Source organism: Otolemur garnettii, unplaced genomic scaffold, assembly GCF_000181295.1.
Source record: "Otolemur garnettii isolate 467f Iridium unplaced genomic scaffold, OtoGar3 scaffold00103, whole genome shotgun sequence".
Lineage (NCBI taxonomy): Eukaryota > Metazoa > Chordata > Mammalia > Primates > Galagidae > Otolemur > Otolemur garnettii.
The window spans coordinates 1,617,136-1,639,510 of record NW_003852498.1 but is presented as its reverse complement, the minus strand read 5'-3'; the positions used below and the strand labels follow the sequence as shown (position 1 = coordinate 1,639,510).

General features: G+C 37.0%; 1 protein-coding gene across 1 annotated transcript in view; it reads right to left on the bottom strand.

The window, feature by feature from the left end:
• Positions 1–269: 269 nt before the first annotated feature.
• Positions 270–22,375, bottom strand: part of BANK1 (B cell scaffold protein with ankyrin repeats 1) — a 277,972-nt gene continuing 255,866 nt past the window's right edge. Inside the window, exons 11-16 of the mRNA XM_012809273.2 lie at positions 19,937–20,005; positions 11,092–11,243; positions 7,365–7,428; positions 2,315–2,344; positions 1,230–1,285; positions 270–323 (exon numbers count right to left, since the gene is read on the bottom strand). Coding sequence (XP_012664727.2) covers positions 270–323; positions 1,230–1,285; positions 2,315–2,344; positions 7,365–7,428; positions 11,092–11,243; positions 19,937–20,005 — 425 coding nt within the window. The remainder of the gene's footprint in view (positions 324–1,229; positions 1,286–2,314; positions 2,345–7,364; positions 7,429–11,091; positions 11,244–19,936; positions 20,006–22,375) is intronic.

Here is a 22,375-nt window from a genome sequence, read left to right as displayed (position 1 = left end):
TCTCTCGTCCGACTTTTGGTTCTGCCTTTCCATCTTCTTATGTATTCCTTTTATTGTCTTTATAATCCATATTTTAAATTACCTTTCTGTCAAGTCCATTAGTTCTTTATAGGCAATGTCTTCTGTAGTAGCTGCCTCCTGGTCCCTTGGGGGAATTCCTGTTTTGGTTTTTCACATTGCCTGAATTTTTCTGTTGATTCTGCCTCATGTGTTCTTTGTTCTTATTCATCTCCTTGTTCTCCTTTTTCTTTCTCACTGCCTCCTTTGTTTCAAAGAGAGTCCTTGCTCTTGATGACAATATGTCTCTGGGACACCAGGTGGCGCTGTGGATTTTTAGGAGACATCACAGCCAGCAACTTCTATGGTCCTTATTCCAAATTTAGTTGCCTTCAGTGATTAACTGATTGTTTCCTCAGCATCCAGATCCTGCCAGGTTGGGGTCTTAAAACTCATAAAAGTCCTTCATGGGCAGGTTTCACAGTGCCCACTGACTCCAGTTCTCATGGTGTGCAGGAGTCCCTCAGCCTGTCCTGAGAGTGGTGTTCTCATCCTGGTATGTGGAATTAAGACAGCTGTGCTTTAAGCTCTCTGCTAAGAGCATCTGGTGGCTTTCCCACAATGGCAGCCCCCTGACTTCAGTATGGCTGCCTCACCATCTACCAAACCTATGGCAACTCCAACCAGCATTCAAATCTGGTTTCTGGATACTATTTGAGTCCACCCACTGTTCCAAGTTTTCTACTCAATGCACAGCTTCCCCTACAACTGAAAACTCCTAAAAGGCTTCCTTCCATCCCAGACCTCCATGAGGGGCCAGCCAATCCCAGCTGGTTGCAATCACTTGCCTAATTCATCATATTTCCACCACTCTGGATCATATGCTGTATCTAGCTCACTACTTCCTCACTGTGCTCCCTGAGCTACAACTCCAGGTAAGTTCTCTGTGTCAGGTATGGCTGGGTTCTCTCTTTTCCCCCATTTGTTCTAGGAGAGCTCAGCTGAACAGTCCTTCTGGTCTGTCATCTTGCTCCACCCCCCCGTTTTCTTTTGAAGTAGTTAATTTCCTTAAATTAATGCTTGTAGATTTTGCACACAAATATTTACCTAACCTATTTTCTTTATATTTCCTAGAATATTTCATAGCACAGACAGTAGAGAAGTCTCTTATGCTTTTTGTCAACTAAGAAGTTATTTTGCATTTTACAAAAATGAAAATAAATACAACCTACCTTATTGCTGACAGGTATGTTGCCCAACATATTTTCATTGTGAGCAATTTCCTTACCTAGAAATATAAACTCTGTTACTATCTTTTCAGTCATTCACTCATTTGATGATTCATTTATTCAGGTCTTCTTAAAAATGATTTATAGAAACAGTAGGGTATAAATAAAGAGAACAGTTATTAAAGAGATGAAAAGGGCATATTGATAAAAATTCACCCTTGGCAAGTATACTATTTTCTCCTTCTTGTGTGGACTAACTTGGAAAGAACATTGAAGAGTCACTGGAGTCACTTCAGAAATAATCTTCCCAACACCTCTGAGAAATAGCCTCCATTTGATTATACCTTCTTTCCTTTTTCCACATTCACTAGGATTGGCCCTCAACTAGGGGTTCTGAGAACTCCTCTTCCTCCTATTCATCACTGGCCTGTAGTACTGCTCCTTCTTCCTGCCTTTATGACTGTCTATTTTCCATCCCAGCCACCCAGCCAAGTTCTATTTCTTCTTTATTCCCACAGTCAGTGTTTCAGTTCAGGCTGTGTGGACTATTGCTCTACATTATTAAATAGCTTCCTAGGTGGCATCTAACTCTTTTTTACCCTCCTAGTATTTAGCACACTTTCCTCCTCCATCACAGTGAAATGATGACCTCTCAAGTGTCACTCAAATTTCATTTGCTACCTCAATAACTCTGATAAATCATGCATCAGCCCTCATTAACAAAATTCTTTATCAGTGTTTATGGCAATTCTCCATGGCATGATTCTTATCTGCAGTTTACATATGAGAAAACTGAAGTCTACAGTGCTTAAATATCTTGCCAAAGGTCACAACTAGTAAGTTGTGTGCAGCCAGGTCAATCAAAGTTCAAAGCACACAGTTCTTTTCCTGTATTATGATGCCACTAGTATTGCTATCTTCTCACATCATGTTTATTTTGGCTGTCAAGTGGTTTTTGCATATAAATCTAAAATCTAAATTTTTACACCGATCTGACTAATCATATTAGGTTTACATTAACATTAAAATTGGTATACTATGTACTTTGTTTTAGTCTTAAGTCCTTCCACAAATAGCCAAGCACTTACCACTTGGATGGTGCACAATGGTGAGCTTATCTAGAAGAAAAAAAAAGCACATTCTACTAAGTTTTGCTCAATATTTATCTAAGCTATCTCTTTTTTTAATGTTTGACTACTTGTCTTTGAGGTGACTATGAAATCTCAAAATATGATCTAAAATTACTCACCCTAAATTTATCTACCTCTGGCCACTAAGCATGAAACCATGTCTTATATTATTTTCACCCTTTCCTTTCTCAACCCTTGTCTCAAGGCATACAAGTATGATTTTAGATATATTTGACACAGTAAATGCTTGCTGTTCTGCCTTGATACTCCATTAGCCTGAGCTCCTCCATTCCTTTTAAAAATCAACATTATTCAGGAATATAGTACTTACGTATAGTACAAGTCAAACACTTTTGGGTGTATAGGTTGATGACTTTTGACAAATCCATACAGCCACGTACTCAACAACTCAACAGGATACAGACCATTTTCTCTCCATAGAATATTCCCTCATGATCCCTTATGTCATTCTCACTCAAATATTACTATGGCAACTGATTATCTGATCTCTACCTCTATAGGTTTATTTTGTCTAGATTAGTTTTATCTAGAATTCCAGATAAATGGAATCTTATAGCATGTACTCCTTTGCATCTGGTATTCTTCACTCAGTATAATGCTTATGAGATTCATTTATATTATTCTGTATAAGATAGGTATTTTTAAATTGCTGAGTAGTATTCCACAGTATAAATATGCCAAAGTATAATTAACTATTCTCTTATATTGGACATTTGGATTGTTTTCAGTTTGGCTATTATGAATAAAACTGCTATGAATGTTTGTGAACAAATCGTGGGATGAAAATATGCTTTCATTTGTCTTGGAAAAATACCTAGGAGTGGAATGACTAAGTCGGAGAGTAAGTGTGTATTTGGCTTCTTCCTCGTCATCACCACTTTATACCCCCATCAGCAATGCATACCATGTAGTCCAGTTCCACATGTTAACTAACACTTAGGTCTCATAGTAGTTTTAAATTATATTCATCATAATGATTATGTATTGGCATATCATTTTAGTTTAATTTGCCTTTTTCCTAATGAAAAAAGCACCCTTTCATGTGCTTATTTGGCATTTGCTTTTATAAACTAAGATGTAGGTGCTAGGTGTGCTCACTGGTGCCAGGATGTCATTGCTTCTAGGGTCCCTCAGTACACAGAATCAAAGAAATACACATATTTATGCACATACATATCATTATGAATTTATTATCTCTAATTTTATGTCAATAGCCACGATGTTTATACTGTTACCCCTATTCCAATGCAACACCTCAACATTCTTTCTGGCCTTCCTTTTCCTTATTGATAACTCATTTCACGGGCAATAGGAAACTTGGCTCTCATTTTCCACGGCATATTTGTTTATTTTGCTTACATTCTATTTTGCATATTTTCTCCACCTTGTCTTTGTTTACTGAGTATGGGAAATATTAACAACATTCTAAAAGTGTACTCAGGTATACTGTGGGGTATACTTCTCTGAGGCATACTCAGAGCAGTGTTGATTTTTTTCTTTTTGAGTAAGTTTTGGTAAATTCTTTTTAAATTTTTTGTTTTTTGTCTAAGTCACTTAAGGTATTGGCAAAAAGTAATTACATTTTATTAGCATCTTTTTAATGTTTGTTGTGACAAGCCACTTTAATTTCTAATGTAGATAATTCTTATTTTTTTTCCTGATCATTCTTTCTATGGGCTTATTAATTTTATATTGTCAAGTAACTAATTTTTGGTTTTGTTAAATTTCTCTATTAACACTTTCCTTTTTTAATATTAACTTCAGATCTTATCTTATTTCTTTCCTCCTACCTCTTTTTGCATTTAGTTTGCTTTTCACTTTATAATTTCCTAAAGTGGAAACATAAATCATTGATCTTAAGCTTTTTATCTTTTCTAGTACAACATTTATAATCATATATTTTCTTCTAATTTAACTATTAACTACATAACTCTAGCAGTTGCATTCTACAAATTTTGATATTTTTTCATTATCATTCATCATTACCATTGAAACATCTTCTTAGGATTTCTTATTTAACCCATGAGTTATTTTGAATGTTGTATTTAATTTCTAAGTATTATGGGAGATTTTCTAGATATGTAATTCTTAAATAATTTCTAATTTACTTCTGTTATGCTATGAAAAGATAAGATTTCAAAAGACAAAAATCTTCCAGAGAACATATTCTGAAGATTTCAATCTCTTGAAATGTACTGAATTTTTTTGATAGTCCAGTATCAAACAATTCCCTGGAATTTGTTCTGTGTTGGTGAATTTCCATGAGCACCTTTAACAAGCATGTACTATGCTTTTTTTCAATGTCTGGTTTTATAAATGTTAATTAGGGAAAGCTAGTTGACTGTGTTCTTTAAATCTTCTGAGGCTTTGCTGGTTTTCATCTATTTGTTCTATTGATCACTAAGAAAGAAGTGAAAAAAATCTCTGAGTTTGTCAGCTTTTGCTTCATATATTTGATAAAACTCACAAATACATATAATAAAAAATATAGATATTTAGAATCGCTATATTTCTCTAGTGAACTGCCATTTTATCTTTGTGTAATGTCTTCTTTTATCTGTTGTGATAATCTTTGTCTTGATTTTTATCTTGTCTTACATTGACATATCCATGTCAGCTTTCTCATGTTTATGCTTATTCTTGGCATAGCAGACCCTTCAGAATCTTTTACTTTCAAATTATCTGTCTTAATTTAAAATGCATAAAGTTGGGTATTTCATTTTTCTAGAGTTTGAAAATGTCTGCCTCTGAGATATAGTGCAGTTTTTTTTGGCCGGGGCTGGATTTTGAACCCACCACTTCTGGCATATGGGGCCAGAGCCCTACTCCTTTGAGCCACAGGTGGCGCCCTACTTGATATATTTAATCCATTTGCCTTTAATTTAATTATTGATGTGTCTTTGATCAACAGCATCTCAGGTACAGTTTTTATCTTTAGTTTATTTTTCTTCATTATGAGTTACATCCTATTTCTTACTCCTGTTTCCTTTGTATGTCTTTTAAAAAATAAATTGAACATTGTATATTATAGATAACTGCTTGTATGTTCTGGGTTCTGCAGTATTCCTCTGATGGGCATTGGTGGTTGTTGTAGGACACAGTTCACTTGCTGGCATGACATTGTATAGGCTTGGTTTTATTCATTTTTTGGTGTTGACCAGTAGCAAGCCCAAGTTATTTTCTTTCAAAGACCCTTGGTGAGACTCTGTCAACCTATAAACTGTCTCCCATGTATATCTCATAGCGGTTTAGTTTTAGGCTTTGTTAGGGCATGTCTAGAGTAGCTCTTCCTCTAAATTATGGTCCTTATTTTTCACATTTCCTGGGTGCCACAGAAGATGTCAGGTGTTCTATGGAGGTGTTAAGAAGCTTTCTCCACTTGGCAGGGTAGGAACTATATGGCTTTCCCCAGCTCTGGTCAACTTCTACTGTCTCTCTTTTGCTTTTGAAGCCCTAAAAGCTGCTATCTCACATGCCTTGAGTGGTCTTGCTTTGCACATTACAGCTCATCACTAAGCAGCAGTCTGGTGGAGACCCTCACCTGGACCTCTGAAGCTGCTTCTGTGCACAGCCACCTCCTCTTCAATGACCCACCAGCACATTCCAGCAGCTTTAGCTGCCTTGAGCTGGGATCTCTGCCTCTTCAGTTCAACAGGACTTCCTTGCTTTGCCCAGACTGTATTTAGGAAACAGTCCTCTGGCAGAGACCTGGTCAATTATGAGAACCACTTTGTGAGTTTTGCTTGTCTCTGGATTTTTAAATAGTCTTCAACTGTCCATTGCCTATCTCCTAAAATTGGTTGCTTAGTGTCTTCATTCAGTATTAGTATTAGTATGATGGGAAGATTTGAGTGGAACTATTTATTCCTGTGGCTAATAGAAGAACTAATTGATTCTTAATTAAGACATAAATGATAAAGAGCATTAATCTTGAATTAAACAGAAATGGGTTGTAGTTTCTAATCTGTGTGCCCATTGGCTTTTTTAGTTTCTTAGTTTCTTTATTTAAAATTTGGAATAATTCCTGCCTCATAGGGCTATCATAAGAAATCACAGAGGATAGTAGATACTCAATAAATGTTAGCTACTTAATTTTTCTTAGTAAAATTATTTATATAACTTATAATTTTATAAATTGTTAAAATTTTAATCTTAATTCCACACAAGAATGGAGGTCTATAGAACTCTTTTACCTCTAAATTAGCCCTGACTTTATGGCCTTTATTATTTTAGAAAGTATATTTCTGTTTTAGAAAACATTTCTGAGGTAAGTAAAGAATTTCCTATGGAAAAGGAGATAACAGCCCCCAAAGATGAAGGTAAATGAATTTATTATGACAGATTAGTTAACAATTATGTGATATTTTTGAAAATGGAAGCGATGAAAGTTTTTACAATTTTTTAGTGGTTGTTAATATTTAATTATCTGTGCAGGAGTAGAGAATTTATTTTCAATTTGGGAATAAGTTGTTTCTTTTAGAAAAGACTTATCTTAACAATGTTGAGTTTCCATTAATATCAAATATTCCTCCCCATTCTTCTGCCATCAGTGCAACAGTTAATTATTAGTAATGATAAACATATGGAAAATTAGAAGATTTGACTATGTGGAGACTATTTTAGCTTAATAAAAAGCATGACTCCTTAATTCTTTGATTCCCTATATAATAGGTTGTTAAAAAGCAGAGCAGAATTATCTTATTTGCAACTTATGTAAGCAATCAAAAGAAAGTAATGAACACTTATTGAAGGTTCATTATGGATCAGAGAATGCAATAAATATTTTACATGTTAACTCACACAAGCGCTCCCAGATGCATGTATAATTTTAGGTTTTGCAGACAAGGAACCTGAGCTGTCTCTCTGGTTCAGACAGCTGAAAAGTGATGAGGTGTAGATTTCAACTTAGGCTTGTTTGACTGTACGATCCCTGAATATTTTACTTCATCACTCTATTATTTTTGAATAGCAGGCCAATTTTACTTACCGCAGACATTTTCTTCTTCTGGTCTCTTCCCAATAATGCAATCCCGTAGTTGGCGTAGTTTTTCCTTAATGAGGATACAAGGGGGACAAGCAAGTCATGATTTGCAAATGTTTTATGGATTAAAATGAAAGTGGCTACTATTAGCATTACCAGCACTGCTACTTAGTATTAGTTTGCTACATATGATGTCCCAGTTGTCATTCATGTTACTTTGTATGTATCATTTTACTTAATCCTTAGAATTTAATGAAGTGGATATAAAATGTCATCATCCCAGTTTACAGATATGGAAACAGAGGTACAAAGAAAGTTACATAACTTTCCCAGAGCAAATAGCATATAGTTGTAAGTGGTAGAGTCAATACTGCATCTCAGATCTCAAATGTCTTGGAAGGTATTTCTCCCAGTCTCATGCCTGTGGGGTTTAGTATCCAAAAGCAGAGTAGCTACACTGGGAAGCCTTGTTGCTGCCGGAGCCTGCTTCCCTTTCTGTGCTGCATGTTCCTTCCTGGTGTTCTAATTCCAAAAGTTAAAGATTTGGAAGCAGATGATACGTAACAAGATCCCCCTTCTTAGCAAATCTGTAATTTCTCTTTATTTTCCAAATACTCTACATTGAATATAACATTTTAAGGCAAGAAGTAATACAAACTAACATTCAATAAATCTCTTTTAGAAGACAACCTAGGAGAAGTATTTTTTCCTCAGGGTTTCCTGAGAAATCCAGAAACCACATTTTCCATTCTGTTTGTTCCATTGCCTTACTGATCCTCCCCTCTGTGGAGAGGGCACTCTGTAACTGTGAGTAGGGTGAAGAGGTGAGAGAAGGGCAAGGTTCTCCCTCTCTCCACCATCTTATCTTCAACACCAGAGATTCTAGGTGGTTTTGCATTATTCTGGAAACCAGCTTCTAATTTCATGTTTTTTCCATTTTTTAAATCTTAGTTTCCTAAGATAATTCTTCCATCAATATTATAACATAACTTCACAGTTACCTTTGATAGATTCGTTTCTAGGATACAAGTGAATACTTTATCCTAGTGGATACAAATGGCAAGAGGAATATTGAAACGTATATGGCAGTAAGTATGTGTTTGCAAGTGTGTGTGTATGTTTATATTGGGGAAATGGAAATGGGGAAATGGAAAGAACAATCACTCTTTTTTTTGTTGATTGGACCTTAGCCCAGACCCCTAATTCCTCTGACAGGATTTAGCCAGAGTCAGTGAATTTTTGGCTCTTACAAAAGGTAGTCTTAGTGTCTGTTGGCTTGCATTTGCAGGTTAAGGAGAAATAATTTTTTATAAACACTAATGTATTCATCATCCCATTATCTTTATATCTTCGATGAGTCAGATCAATCCCTAAGTGATAACTATGAAGCACCTTAAATTCTTCCTAAAATAAGATTGAATATAAGTAGGCAAACAAAACAGAAACACCCAAAGAGTTTAAGGAAATAACTAGTGAAATCATTTCCAAGAATATATTTAGGCTGGGTTATTCTTTTTTTTTTTTATTTGCTGATGACTATTTATTTATTTTTAATTAAGTCATATACACCTAGATCATGAATACATTTATGCATATGTGGGGTACAATGTGTTGATATTTTTATACAATTTGACATGTTTACATCAAACCAATCAACATAGCTTTTGCCTCATTTACTTGATTATTGTGTTAAGACATTTATGTTCTACACTTGACAGATTTGACTTGTAACCCTTGCAATATGCTCCATAGGTGTGTGGTCCCACCTTTTACCCTCCCTCTATCAAACCTCCCCTTTCCCCTCCCTTCCCACTCCATTTCTCTTCTTCATCCTGGGCTATAGGTGTGTTCTATCTTTGAGTGGGGGTAAAGTGTGGGTAAATATAAGTTGGTTTCATAGAAGTACTGACTACATTCGATACTTTTCCTCCAGTCTTGAGATATGTTACTCAGGAGAATATGTTCCAGTTCCACTAATGTAAACATATAAGACGTAAAGTCTCTATCTTTTTTTCATGCTGCATAGTATTCCATGGTATACATATACCACAATTTTTAATCCTTTCACGGGTCAATGGGCACTTGCGCTTCTTCCATGACTTGACTATTATGAATTGAGCTGCAATGAATAATCTGGTGCAAATATCTTTTTTGCAAAGTGATTTTTGGTCTTTTGGATAAACTCCTAGTAGAGAAATTGCAGGATCCAATGGTAGGTCAATTTTTAGATCCCTGAGTATTTTCCAAACTTCTTTCCAAAAGGAACATATTAGCTTGCATTCCCACCAGCAGTGTAGAAGTGTTCCCTTTTCTCCACATCCACGCCAACATCTGCAGTTTTGGGTTATTGTTATGTGGGCAACTCTTACTGGAGTTAGATGGTATCTCAAAGTGGTTTTGATTGAAAACTTTATTATCTGAGGATCTGAGGAGGATGAAGGACAATTGACTTACTTCAACAAAATCTATCTAATCTAGCATTGCTGGGCAAATTATTTGTAGCTCTGCAGTAGGCACATTTCACCCCATTTCAGGAGAAGAGGGGGTAGGTATAGGTGAGGACACTGGCATGGAGGGAAAAACAATGTTGTCATTCTCATCATGAACAATGAACAGTTGGAGAACTCTCTAATCTGTATTCTTTAGCATTTGTTTGGCAAAATGACTGCCTTTGATTAGTGCTGCAAAATATGGACCATGTCTAGCCACCATCCCATAGCCAGAATTGCCCTCAGAGAGAGATGGTTTCTGACAAGGCATGATCTCAGATGCACTGAGATGATCCACTTTCCTAAACTATCTCTTGCCTATATGCCATATTGTTTGAAAATTCTCCTTTGTGATTCATTAGTTTTTGTGCTTTAAAATTGTTTTCTTCAGGATTAACTATCCGTTAAAAAATAAAAATTATCTCTTGGGAAAGGTAGCATATTAAGCTATTATTATTTATACTTTGGCCTAAATTAGCTTATTAAATGTGCTTAATTAAATAGCTACCTGAAAACTGAGTTCTGAGGCATAGAGATTTCTGTGATGAGGAGAAAAACTGAAATATTTTGGGAGTGGAAAGGTATGTGACATGGACAGACTACAGCCCTGAGTCCCCTCAGTGAGGAGTGACCAGGGCCACGGGAGATATTTTGTTTCTATTCCATCTCAGAACCACTTCCTTTAATCCACCTCAGGATATAAACTTTATTTACAGAAGATAAGTTTATCTTAAGCTGATATTCTTGGCATTTCTCTAAAAACCTTTGATGGGCATATATATTTATTTTTTAAGGAGAGAGAAAGATAAAACTTACTATGTTTTCTTTTATGACTATTGCTTGATATGATTTCAGTCCTTCTTTTGTTCTCTTTAAGACTGGTCTACATAATTCACACTTCATACTGTTGAGCCCATGTTAGTGTTAAGTATGCTTCATCTTAATTTTAGCAATGAGATTAAAAAAAAACCCACACACACATTCATTGTACTAAGGACAGTTATAATACACTGGTTAGGTGCTAGCTTAATGTGCCAGATTCCAGGATTGTGTTTTGCCAATGGCTGCAAACATGAAATCTATATCTCTCCAAACTTTTAATTAATTATTTGAAATATCTTTTTAGCAGCTAGTTCAAAGCACACAAACTTTTACCTGCATTTCTAGTGAAGACAAAAACACAAAGAGTCAAGGAGCTCCATTAAGGGAGGGAATGTTCCAGAAGGGATTGGGGTCAACATTACCTGCTGAATCACTTCCAGGCCACTCTTGCCCATCTGCCAGTGTTTAAATTTCTCCAGGGCTTCGTCCATAGACATTTTCCCATTCTTGACTTTCTCCTGCAGGAGGATGAGTTCTTCTTGCCTGGCAGTCAGACTCTCCATCCGAGCCCACTCTAGGATAGAAGAGGAAGGTGTTTAACGTGAAGTCCACACTTGAACAACTAGGGGAAAAACATTCCAAAAATATAGGCTGTTGGAGTTTCTTGTTCTTATCTGACTATAACCCCCTGCAGAATAAACCAACACAAAAGTTTTAATGAATTTTTTCCTAAAGATGGTGTTGCCTGGTGCTTAGTGTTATGGATAAGAAGATTGTGTTTTATTACTGCAAAATAGAAAGGGAGAAAGAGGACAAAGGATGATAGCAAGAGTTCTGCACTGTACTACCCCAGAGCAGTACCAACCTCATGTTCTTTTGTGAGAATTAAAATAAATCACATGAATCCTAGCGCTTTGGGAGGCCAAAGAGGATTGACTGCTTGAGCTCATGAGTTTGAGACCAGTCTGGACAAGAGTGAGACCCTATCTCTTAAAAAAACAAGCAAGGCATTTTGGTGGGCATCTGTAGTCCCAGATACTTGGGAGGCTGAGGCAAGAGGATTGCTTGAGCCCAAGAGTTTGAGGTTGCTGTGAGCTGTGATGTCCTGGCTTTCTACCCAGGGTAACAAAGTGAGACTCTGTCTCAAAAAAAAAAAAAGAAAAAGAAAAAGAAAAAAATAGATCATGTGCACAAAATACTTAGCATCATGCCTGGTCCATATTAACATTATCATTTAAAATAAATATTTCTAGAATAAACAATCTCTCTAACTTTGGGAAAAATCTCAACCAACATCTAAATGTCATGAAAGGCTTAGGGTCATTTGTAAATCTATTCCTGAAAGACTGAAAATAAATAATTGGCCATTTTATACTGAAATGCCTCCTTTTCAAGACTTTATCTGGAGCATGGCACATATTTGCCCAGTGCTATAGAGTACTAGATGATGACACAGCTTTTGATATAGAGGCAATGCAACATCAGAGTCTGGCTTGAGGCATGGTGGCAAGAAATGGTCAAATCATGGGCGAAGTCAATGTTTCTTTTATCCACCATGAAGTCTAGAGACATAAATGGGCCTGCATGGCTTTGAGGAAGGTATGTGCTCTCCAGGTTCCCCCAGTCCACACCACTCCTTATAGTCACTGGATGCCCACATACTTTTGCTACTTACCTGGCTGCCAGAGCTCATTAGAGTTTGTACCTTCTCATTTACATACTTGCTCTAAGTCCAACATACTTTTTGTATTATTTCAGGAGGAGCAGGGTAACTGAGCCATAGCACACGTCTTAATGTACTAGCAAAGCTAAGTATGCCCATTGGGTCTCGAAGGAGAGGATAGCTGTCCTGTGCAGCTGTATACTAGTGAGCTGCCCCTGGAGAAACCTGCTCTTTCTGGAAGCACTTCTTCAAGAAAGAAAGAGATGAACTAGATTGTATCTAGAGTCTAGCCACATGGACAAGGATTTGGGAACTGAAGAAGGCATTCAAATTCTGTAGTAATTAGGATTCATTGATATAACCAGGGTTGGTTATTCTGGAAAGGAGAAGTTTCAAATATTTGATACCAGGTTTTAAGGATTTGAAGGAAAACTCAGCCTTGGGGCTGGCCTGGAATGACCTCTAATGTCCCTCTCAGTTTTGAGAAAGACAATGAGTCTTTCTGGGACAGGGACACGAGGAGGGTTCCTTTCCAGAAAGATTCACATGCACGTAAAACTGCTCCATGGCCCATCAGTCTGATTCCCGGGGGGGCTTCCTGACTTGTCTTTTCTCTTTAGAAGTCTATTCCCCCAGAACTAACAAGACGTCAACAGCTTCTATGCTCTAAATCTTCCTTCAGGATGATGCATGAAATCCCAGGGGAATGAGAGGAGCACAAGTTAGCCAGAGGGCTAACTGGTTCAGCAGCGAAACCACAGATAAAAATTGAGATCTTGCTCTTACACCATTTGCTTTTTATAGGCCTCCACATTCAAATTCAATTCACGAAATGCAGTTTGTGGGGAAATTCTATGTGCCGTCCTGCCAGAGCACGGAGGTTCAACATCATCCTTTCACAGCAATGCCACTTACCCGTCAGTTCACTTCCATCATCCCTTTGCCTAAGCGTGAATCTGTTTTTATCTCAAGTAGCCCAGGCAGCGGAATTTTCTGCTTTTGTAGAAGTGATTTCAAGGAAAATCTCCCCAGGGAACCTTATCAGTTTCAGTTTTGTTTTATGTACAGGTTTAGTTTAATTTAAAAAAATTGAATCCTTTAATAACATTTATTTCAACTACTCGTTCGTATTTTATATGATAGGTGTTCAAATGTAAGTCAGATGACTTTTTTGAAGAGGGAGTGGCACGCACTTGCACGATCATGCAGAAAGAACCAAAGAACAAAACTTGCTATCAAGTTCTGAAGATGAGCTGTTTATAAGCAGACTAATTTTACATATATCTCCTTTTACTTTTTTTCATGCTGAAGAGATTTAAGAATTTATCTTAATGAATTGCTATGAGGCATGACAAGTTGCAAAGAAAAATTATTGAGACATTTGACTCCCTCTTCTTCTAAGGGAAGATAACTGAACTCAAAGCATGCAACCTATAATTTGGGGGAGAGTTTGCAAGATTGCTTTATTACATTTAGATTATTATTGGATAGAGGAGAGAAGGTGGTATAAAATTTTTCTTCCTCCTAACTTTGTTTTTTTTAGTTTACTTTAGAAAAGTTAGTATGAGTTTAACACAATTTTCATTAAGAAGCATTTGTCAGATGGCTATCTGTATATATTCTTGGTCTCTTATAAAGACTTCATTGGTCTCTTATAGTAAAAGCTTCATTGATCTCTTATTGTAAAAGCTTCATTGGTCTCTTATTGTAAAATCTTGAGGAAAAACTACAGTTTCTAAAGTTCTAGCTCCTTTTGGAGAAATTTCTCTTTGTAAGATTTTTCAATTTGATTAAACCGTGGTGATAGAAACATCAGGTACCTCATTGTAGCAAGTATATAAATCTAAAGATAGGTAAGAAAGCCATTGAGCTTTATATTGATATTCTGTTATTGAGTGACTGGCTAGGAGAACTATTTTTTTAAATGAATTTTTTTGCTAAAGGGAAACAACTTGATTGCCCAAGAAAAAGGAATAGAAAATAGGAAATACTAAATAAGTAGTTTAAAATAATATTAATAAAGACCATGTGTCTCAATTACATTTTTTCAACTTTAGAAATAATTGAAGTAAATCTCACATTCTAGCAAGCTTGGTTTGCAGTCCTTGGTCTCACTACTTTTAAGAGTGAGACTTTTGGGTGGGCATGGTAGTTCTTGCCTCTGGGAGGCTGAGACAGGTGGGTTGCTTGAACTCAGGAGTTTGAGACCAGTCTGAGCAAGATGGAGATCCTGTTTCTACTAAAAATAAAAAAAACTAGCTGGGTGTCATGGTGGGCACCTATAGTGCCAGATATTTGGGAGGCTGAGGCAGGAGGATCACTTGAGCCCTAGAGTTTGAGGTTGCTGTGAGCTACAATGATGACCGTAGCACTCAACCTTCAGTGATGAAGTGAGTCTGCCTCAAAAAAAAAAAAAATTCTCCTTTTTTATGTTTTGACTTCATTCCAAAGGGCACTCTGTGGGCTGCTCTCACATTTTCATGTGGGGCAAGAACTCAGCTAGCCTACAGATTTTTCAAGGTCTGCCTTTAACAACAATAACAAAAACTTGTGTGAGCTATATGACAAATGGAAGTGTAAGTTATACTGGGAAACAGTACCGAGGCCATTATTGTTTTATGGACCACAAATGACCATGTTTTGACAATTTCCCCTCTTTCTTGTTTAATATATCTAGTACTGGTTAAAGCAGCCTGATCTAAATACCTCGGAGATCAGCATTCTTTTTTCCCCTGATGAAAACACCTTGGAGATTAGCATTCTTTTTTCTGAGCCTTCCACATTTGCCCAGGTCTCCTGCTTACAGACAATTTTGTTATCTAGTATTTATCAGTGTGCTGCAGCACTGGGCACTGAGAGAACACAGAAAAGAATACAGTGTCTGACTATATTTTTCCCATGCCCATGTGTGCCCCTCCCCACAAAAGTCCAGCCAATAATGATTTTGGAGTCTGCAGCAGAGAACTGGTGGGCAGGGTCTATACCAGGGGTTGTAGACGCATAAGCCTGCAGGGGCCAGGCAGATAAGCTCATGTAGCAAATTAGCTTTTGTATCTGCTAATTAAGTATGTCTTTGTGATAGAAAATAGATATTATCAGAAATATCTATGATAATGAAGACTTCATGATTGCAAATAAAACATGTTCTTTCATCTTTTCTTTATGACATGGCTCTGTTGATATACCTTTTAATTTCTCCCTTTTGATAAAATTATGACAATTAAATGTCTCAGATATGAGAAAACAACATGGAAAGCATGATAACAAATGATAACAGCAAAAGTCATTTGTAGCAAATGACATATACATTTATATTACATAATAAGGAGTGGCTGGAAATGTGAATTTTTTATAGGAAATATGGTCTTCATTTTTGGCCAAAAAATAAATTATATTGCATGGGTTACTGTTAAAATATAGTTAGCTAAATATGACCACATGTGACCTCTGAAGCATACAGTTTTCTTTGATGAGATTTTGGTGGGTGTATGTTGGGTTTGTTCTGACGTTACTGCTAATGACCCATTCTCATCGGTTTTAGTTTTAACCTGCATCTAAGGCAGGGCTTAGGCAACAAAATTTTAGAGGCACTGCAAATAACTCTCAAGCCTCTCTAGAGTGGGAATGACTGGTAGGAGCAACTGGGTAGGGTGGATGTGCTCCTCCTGCCCACCTAATCCCAGATCTCACAGAAATGGCTCATTTTTAAAGAGTGTTAGCACAACACATGCTCGATGAGGTGTATTATTTAATTGTAAGCCGTGGAGATCTGAGGATATGATCCATGACTGGAGGGAGGGAGTTCGTAAAGAACGCTTGAGTAGGCTGGGCATGGTGGCTCACGCCTGTAATCCTAGCACTCTGGGAGGTCAAAGTGCTAGATTGCCTGAGCTCAGGAGTTTCAGACAAGCCTGAGCAAGAGCAAGAACTTAAACAGAAAAATTGCTGGGCATGGTGGCACACATCTGGGGTTCCAGTTACTTGGGAGGCTGAGGTGGGAGGATCACTTGAGCCCAGAAGTTTGAGGTTGCTGTGAGCTATGATGATGCTGTGGCACTCTACCCAGGGTGACAGAGTGAGGCACTGCCAAGAAAGAGAAAAAGAAAGAAGGAAGGGAGGGAGGGAGGCAGGGAGGGAGGAAAGGAAGGAAGGTAGGAAGGAAAAGAAAACAAGCTTGAGTTCCTCAGTTTCCATGTGTCCTGTCTGGGTAAGACTGTATCAGTAAATGGGGAGGATTTTGGTATAGACAGAAAAGGTCACTCTTAACGTCTAAGAGAAGACACAGAAGGTCTGGAAAACACGAGCAAACTTGACCATAGACTGTTACTTGCTTTTGGGAGGCAGAGAAAATTAGCCAGGTACTTCCATGTTTTTAGAGGAGCCCTCACATTCCTTCAGCACCTTTTGACTTGAACATGTTCACTTAGTTCTCTTAGTTACTAAATATATTCTATAGAAATGGTTTCTTTTGTGAGGGACCAAGTGATTTTAAGCATTCTAGGCACTGGGAAGCCACCTTTTATTATAGGTTTAATAGATTGGAACTGGGGATAATCAATCAGTCCTCTGTGAGCTTGTATAGCGTAACTCAGACTTCACAACCATGATCAACTCTAAGAACACTGACAAAATTCAGTTTTCTGGCTTGGCAACGCTTAAGAATGAACCCTTCACTTTCATAGGAGGCTCAATTTTAGGAAGGGGACGGACGTGCGGGGGCAGCTCATTCTATCTGGGATAGCACTCCTTGGGATCTTCAGATTTTAAATTCAACTTGGGAAATTTGATTTTAAAACTTTATTTTGATGGAAAATTTTTATCTTTATCCAAAGTCCTCAGCATTTTTCTTTATATTTTTTTAAGATGTGAAAATTGAGTTGAAGAAATCTGTTGAGTTTCCATGGAAATGGTACCAATTAATATTTTTTTTTCTGTTCCTCAGGAAAATTCCTTGACTTAGCAATAATGTAACTTCCTGACAGCCCCTTGGCAGTCTTGAACTTAGAGCACTTGAAATGCTTATACTTTCAATGGGAAAATAGTTGGCTCTCATAATCCCTTTTCCTTCCAGCATACAGAGGAACAATTAAATAATTCCTTTTACCTTCTTTAGCGAGCTTGTCTAGTCCCTGCAGAAAATCTTGACTCTGACAAACATTTCATAAAAGGCCCCTTTCATTGTTTTTGACCAAATAAAAGTGATTCTCACTGGTCAAGTATGTTCTGCTTTTCTATTACACTAAAAAAACCCAGAATTTTTAAAAATATTATATTTATTAATTCAATAATCAGCAGTTTTCATTTCCTAGTATTTTAATGTACTGAATGGTCAAATATGTAAAACAATTTAGAGAAATAGGGTTGAATGAGACCTTTTAGGAACTTAGATACTTCATTCTTTTATTTCAAAATATTCCTAATTATTTCAAATTATCTTTTTTTCTTATGCTAGATTCTGATTTCCCTGCAGATTGTACTCATGGTAGGTATTAAAAAAACACTTATCAGGTTTGATGTTCCCTCAGTTTTTACAAATCGAACAGTATTCTGTGGCATTTTAGTAAGTTACTTTTGTCCAGGATTAAAAAAAGTCAAGGGAAACTGCTCTAGTTGGATCTAAGTATGCAGAGAAAAAATTTCAAATAAAATATGTTTAAAATTTTAGTTTCCTAGTAGCCAAAGAATTTTAAAAATCTAGTGTTAATTGACCTTGATGATGCAAATTAGGCACCAAGATCTGGACAGATAGTGATTCAGTAAAATATTGTATAATCAGGTCCTTGTTCCTCCACACCACTCTTTCCTCTGCTTTTTAAAAAATTTTAGTAGGATGTGGATAATCATTTTTTTTTTTTGTAGTTTTTGGCCGGGGGCTGGGTTTGAACCTGCCACCTCTGGTATATGGGGCCGACACCCTACTCCTTTGAGCTACAGGTGCTGCCCTGGATAGTCATTTTTTATGCAAATGGCAGAATAAGGATTGGGCTTCGCTGGGCTTAGTGGGTCCCGGCATCCTTTCCTTACATTGCTTTCTGTGGGACAGCCAGAGGGATGACTGGTAAGATGAAGCATTCCAAGGATTTCTTCATTACATTTCAGACTTGTCACTTTCCCTTATCTCCTGTGGCCCTCTTCAAATGTCCCCCTTAATTCTAACAAAATTTAATTAAGAACGTTATTGAATAATTTATATAAAAAATGCTTCAGGGCTTTTTCCCCAAGGGCTCTGAGCATCAACTCTCTTTATTCTTTCTGAAGCTCTGTCGGGTATGTGGGGAGTCCAGGCGGGAGGAATCTCATCTACTTTGTTTAATTTTTCAGTTTCTGTTCTGGGCATAATTGTGCAATGATCTCACATGGAGTTCACATTTATTTCTTGAGAAAGTACAATGGGTAGATAACAGTGGACTTCAGAAAGGTCTATCTTATCCACCCTCCCGTATGAAATCACTAAAAATCGAAAATTGCCAAAGAAAGAAAGATTTTTGCCCCATCGGCTTACAAGCAGTATATCCCAGTGACTCATGGGGGAGTCGAAGCTCAGCTTCATCAGGTGTGGCATTCAAATGACATCCACTTAGTGGCAGATGTGATCTAAATACAACCTGCTGCTGGGGGAAGTGCCACTTGAAGTGATAAGTGAAGATCGCCGGTTCCAGAGCACACCTTTGCTAGGAGGGGGGTTCAGGGCTCTAGGAGCAGACTTGTGGAGGTTCTGTAGCTAAGAGTTCAGTGGGTGTTAGACACTGGTGCAATCCATACTCAGCCCCGTCCACAGAGACACACAAGGAGACTGACTATGAGAGTGTTTAGTGGTGTTTCCTGGCTTTATTTTCACATCTCCCTTAACACTTTACTGGCACCAGTTTCTAGGTAATATTTTGGGCCAACGTTATTTTAGAGGTGCTAGTGGGCCTATACACTCATTGATTGTCAGAGCTAAGCTGATGTTAACCCCCATGGCTACCATCTTTTAATTTCTTGTTTCTGCATATTGAGTAAGGCCTTATTGTCAGGAAAAAAATTACAATAAATAATCTGTTAGAGTCACTCTTTTCAATAGAAGACAAGCATTTCATGGAAAACTGAAAGATGATTCTGCGAGTACCGTTTTCAGGGCTTCCCTGTCAGTGACAAACAATTGCTCCAAAAATGTTGGATCAAGTGCAGAAGGCAAGAGAGTAATGGTGAAAGAGCACAGTCTTTGACTGGCATTTATGATTACCCTTTTGGGGGGAATCAACTATCTGCCATTCTCACAAAGCCAAGTTCCAGACCTTTCCACTCCAGGTCTAGGAAAGCTGGCTACTGATGGACCTCACAAATTCTTCTTACTTGAACTTGCTCAAACTCTTGTAAGAACATCAATAACATCACCACAAATCTTCTGACAAGCCCATCTCATGACTTTGGGAATTAAAATAATTTTCTTGCATTGATTTTATTATGGAAAAATAATATTTGGGTAAGACACTAACTTAAGAGCAAAATTACCCAAGCATACAACTACTTACTTCAGTCCTAACATGCTTTATTTAGTATTCATAAGATTTCTTTAAATTTTACTTAGAGATTGTTAAATAGACTGAAGTGGATGTCAGTACCTTGTTTCTTAGGGACACCATGAAACTTGTCATCATCAGATTGTCTTCTGGCTTTCTTTTGTTGGAACACTGTAAAAAATATAAAACATATTATTTATTGAACATAAATAAAAAATAGCCCTATTGCAGAAGTCTCCAGGCAGCTAGAATGTAATATATCATTTTCTTTGGTAACAATTCCCCAACTGAACTAGTTTCGAGTAGGAGGTTTATTAAATTTCTAATTTTCTCATTTGTGCAGCTTATCAGTCATTTCAGAAAGCATTTTCTTTGAGCAGAGTAGTATAATGGTGATGGAATCCCACATTAAACTCTTTAAATCAATATATGATTCCATTTGATACCAGGTAAAAATAAAAGCTGCATTGTTAAAAGTGATAAATGTTAAAATCACATGAAAAATTTCATTTGCACAGAAATTACTCATGCAGACTTTTTGGTGATAAGCGAGGACAATGACTGTTTCTTCTTAAACCGATGAAAAGACCGTTGTATTTCACAGATGTAATAATACAATAATACAAGACACTTTATTCTTGCATCATCTATCTAGACCTCAGACCTATTAAAGTAGCTTATTCGAATTACTTCATTATCTGAAAAGTGCTTTGTTCTCATTTATTATTTCTTGCACAAAATTCTGGGAGACAAGTCAGCATTACTCACCCCATTTTGCAGATGAAAGAGAAAATTGATTATTTAATATTTATCGAGCACCCACAAAGTTTCCTATAGCTTCTGGCGTTTGTTAATGAAAAAGTCCAGACTCCTTACAACTTTACTTTAGAAAATGAGCATCCCAGAGTTACATTTATTTTTTATGGGCAGTCTGAATTACAGTGTTTGGAAACTGGAGGAGGCCTTGGAGATTTAGTCCAACCTCGTATGTTTATAGAAGAGGAAGGTGGAAGTAACTAGCTTGTAAAAAGGCTAAGTAATTTTGCAATGATCCCAGAGCTGTAGTTAGTAGAGATATAATTTAGACCCTCAAGCCTTGAACTTCGATCCATTGCTTGGTTCCTTATAGCACTGCTGCCCCTTCCCTTCCATAACTATTCCCATATAAAGGGAAAAAAGGAGACAGAGGGAGAAGTTTAAAAGAAACTTTAGAGCATTTCCAACATGGTTGTATCTCCTATCTCAACAGGATTTTCTAGGATAACTGAACGGAGGCATGAGGGTGAGTGTGGTCCAGCTGGATGGGGCTGGGCCACTTTGGGAAAAGCATCTGAACACTTATCTTAGATGTCGGTCTTTGGTTTAATATTCTTTAAACCTATTTAACACATCGAATCAACAATTATTTTCTAAGCACATATAATTTGCCGGATGCTATGAAGAGAAAGGGGATTCTCTTTGGCTATCCTCTTTTAAATAGAAGAGGCAAATATATTTTCAGGATATAATGTGTTTGAGGGAAAAGCATGCATATAGAATAACATTTCTAGCTGAAAATAAATCATTCTGCTCCAGCTAGTATTTTGAAAACTTGCTAAATACAAGTAATTGGCAAGCTCTGGGTTTGGAGCTTACATTTTTACTAAAATAAAATATATTAAGGAAGGTGGTGTGTGGATAAAATTTAGGATGCTAGAAAAATTTTTCAAGAGGTGCCTGTATCGCCTCCCACCCTCATTGTCCTCTTATAAAAGTCTTTTAAAAATGTAATGTTTTGAAATTTTAATAACATGAAGTCTCTTTGTGCCAATATTGTCAAGATATAACTGAGAATGCCTGAGGCTAAAAATCTATAATTTGGCCTCCTTAATAAGGCAAATGACCTGCATCCTAGGATTAATTCAGATAATAAACTCTTCAAATGGAACTTATAGTAATTGATATGTTTTAAGAATTCTGCTGGGTTTTGAAGCTGCAGACTACTTGAGAACAGAATTACTTTTCAGATTTTGGCATTGATTTGCTGAACATTATTTTACACCCTATATTTTATTAGAATACCTTCTGCCAACAAATGCTCAGCCTGTGTGAAATGGTATGTGCTAAACAAATAAATGCTCTATTGCAGTTACTAGATCAAGAACTTAGAAGTAGCATATTTATTTATGGTTGAGATTTCACCAGGGCTTATACTGAGAACAGCCTGGACAGGGAGTGAATATTGGGGTATGAGAGAATGGGCTGATTATGAAAAGGCCGATAACAGGCTACTTTGAAAGCAGATGTGCAGTAGGTCAGGTCCCGCAATGTCAAGGTTTCCCCTACCAGAATTCCACCTTGGAATTCTCTTTTAATTTAGCACCAGCTGTGCCCATTCCTCCCTGTTCCCTTCTGCCTATCTACATAAGCCTCACTTCGTAACAACAATAAACAACTAGTAATTAGCATATTGCCAGACACACTGTTTTCTCACCATTTGAATGTTAGGAGGTATTTTTAAATATGAGATCATTTTGGGAAAAGGCCTATTTTAATTTGTTT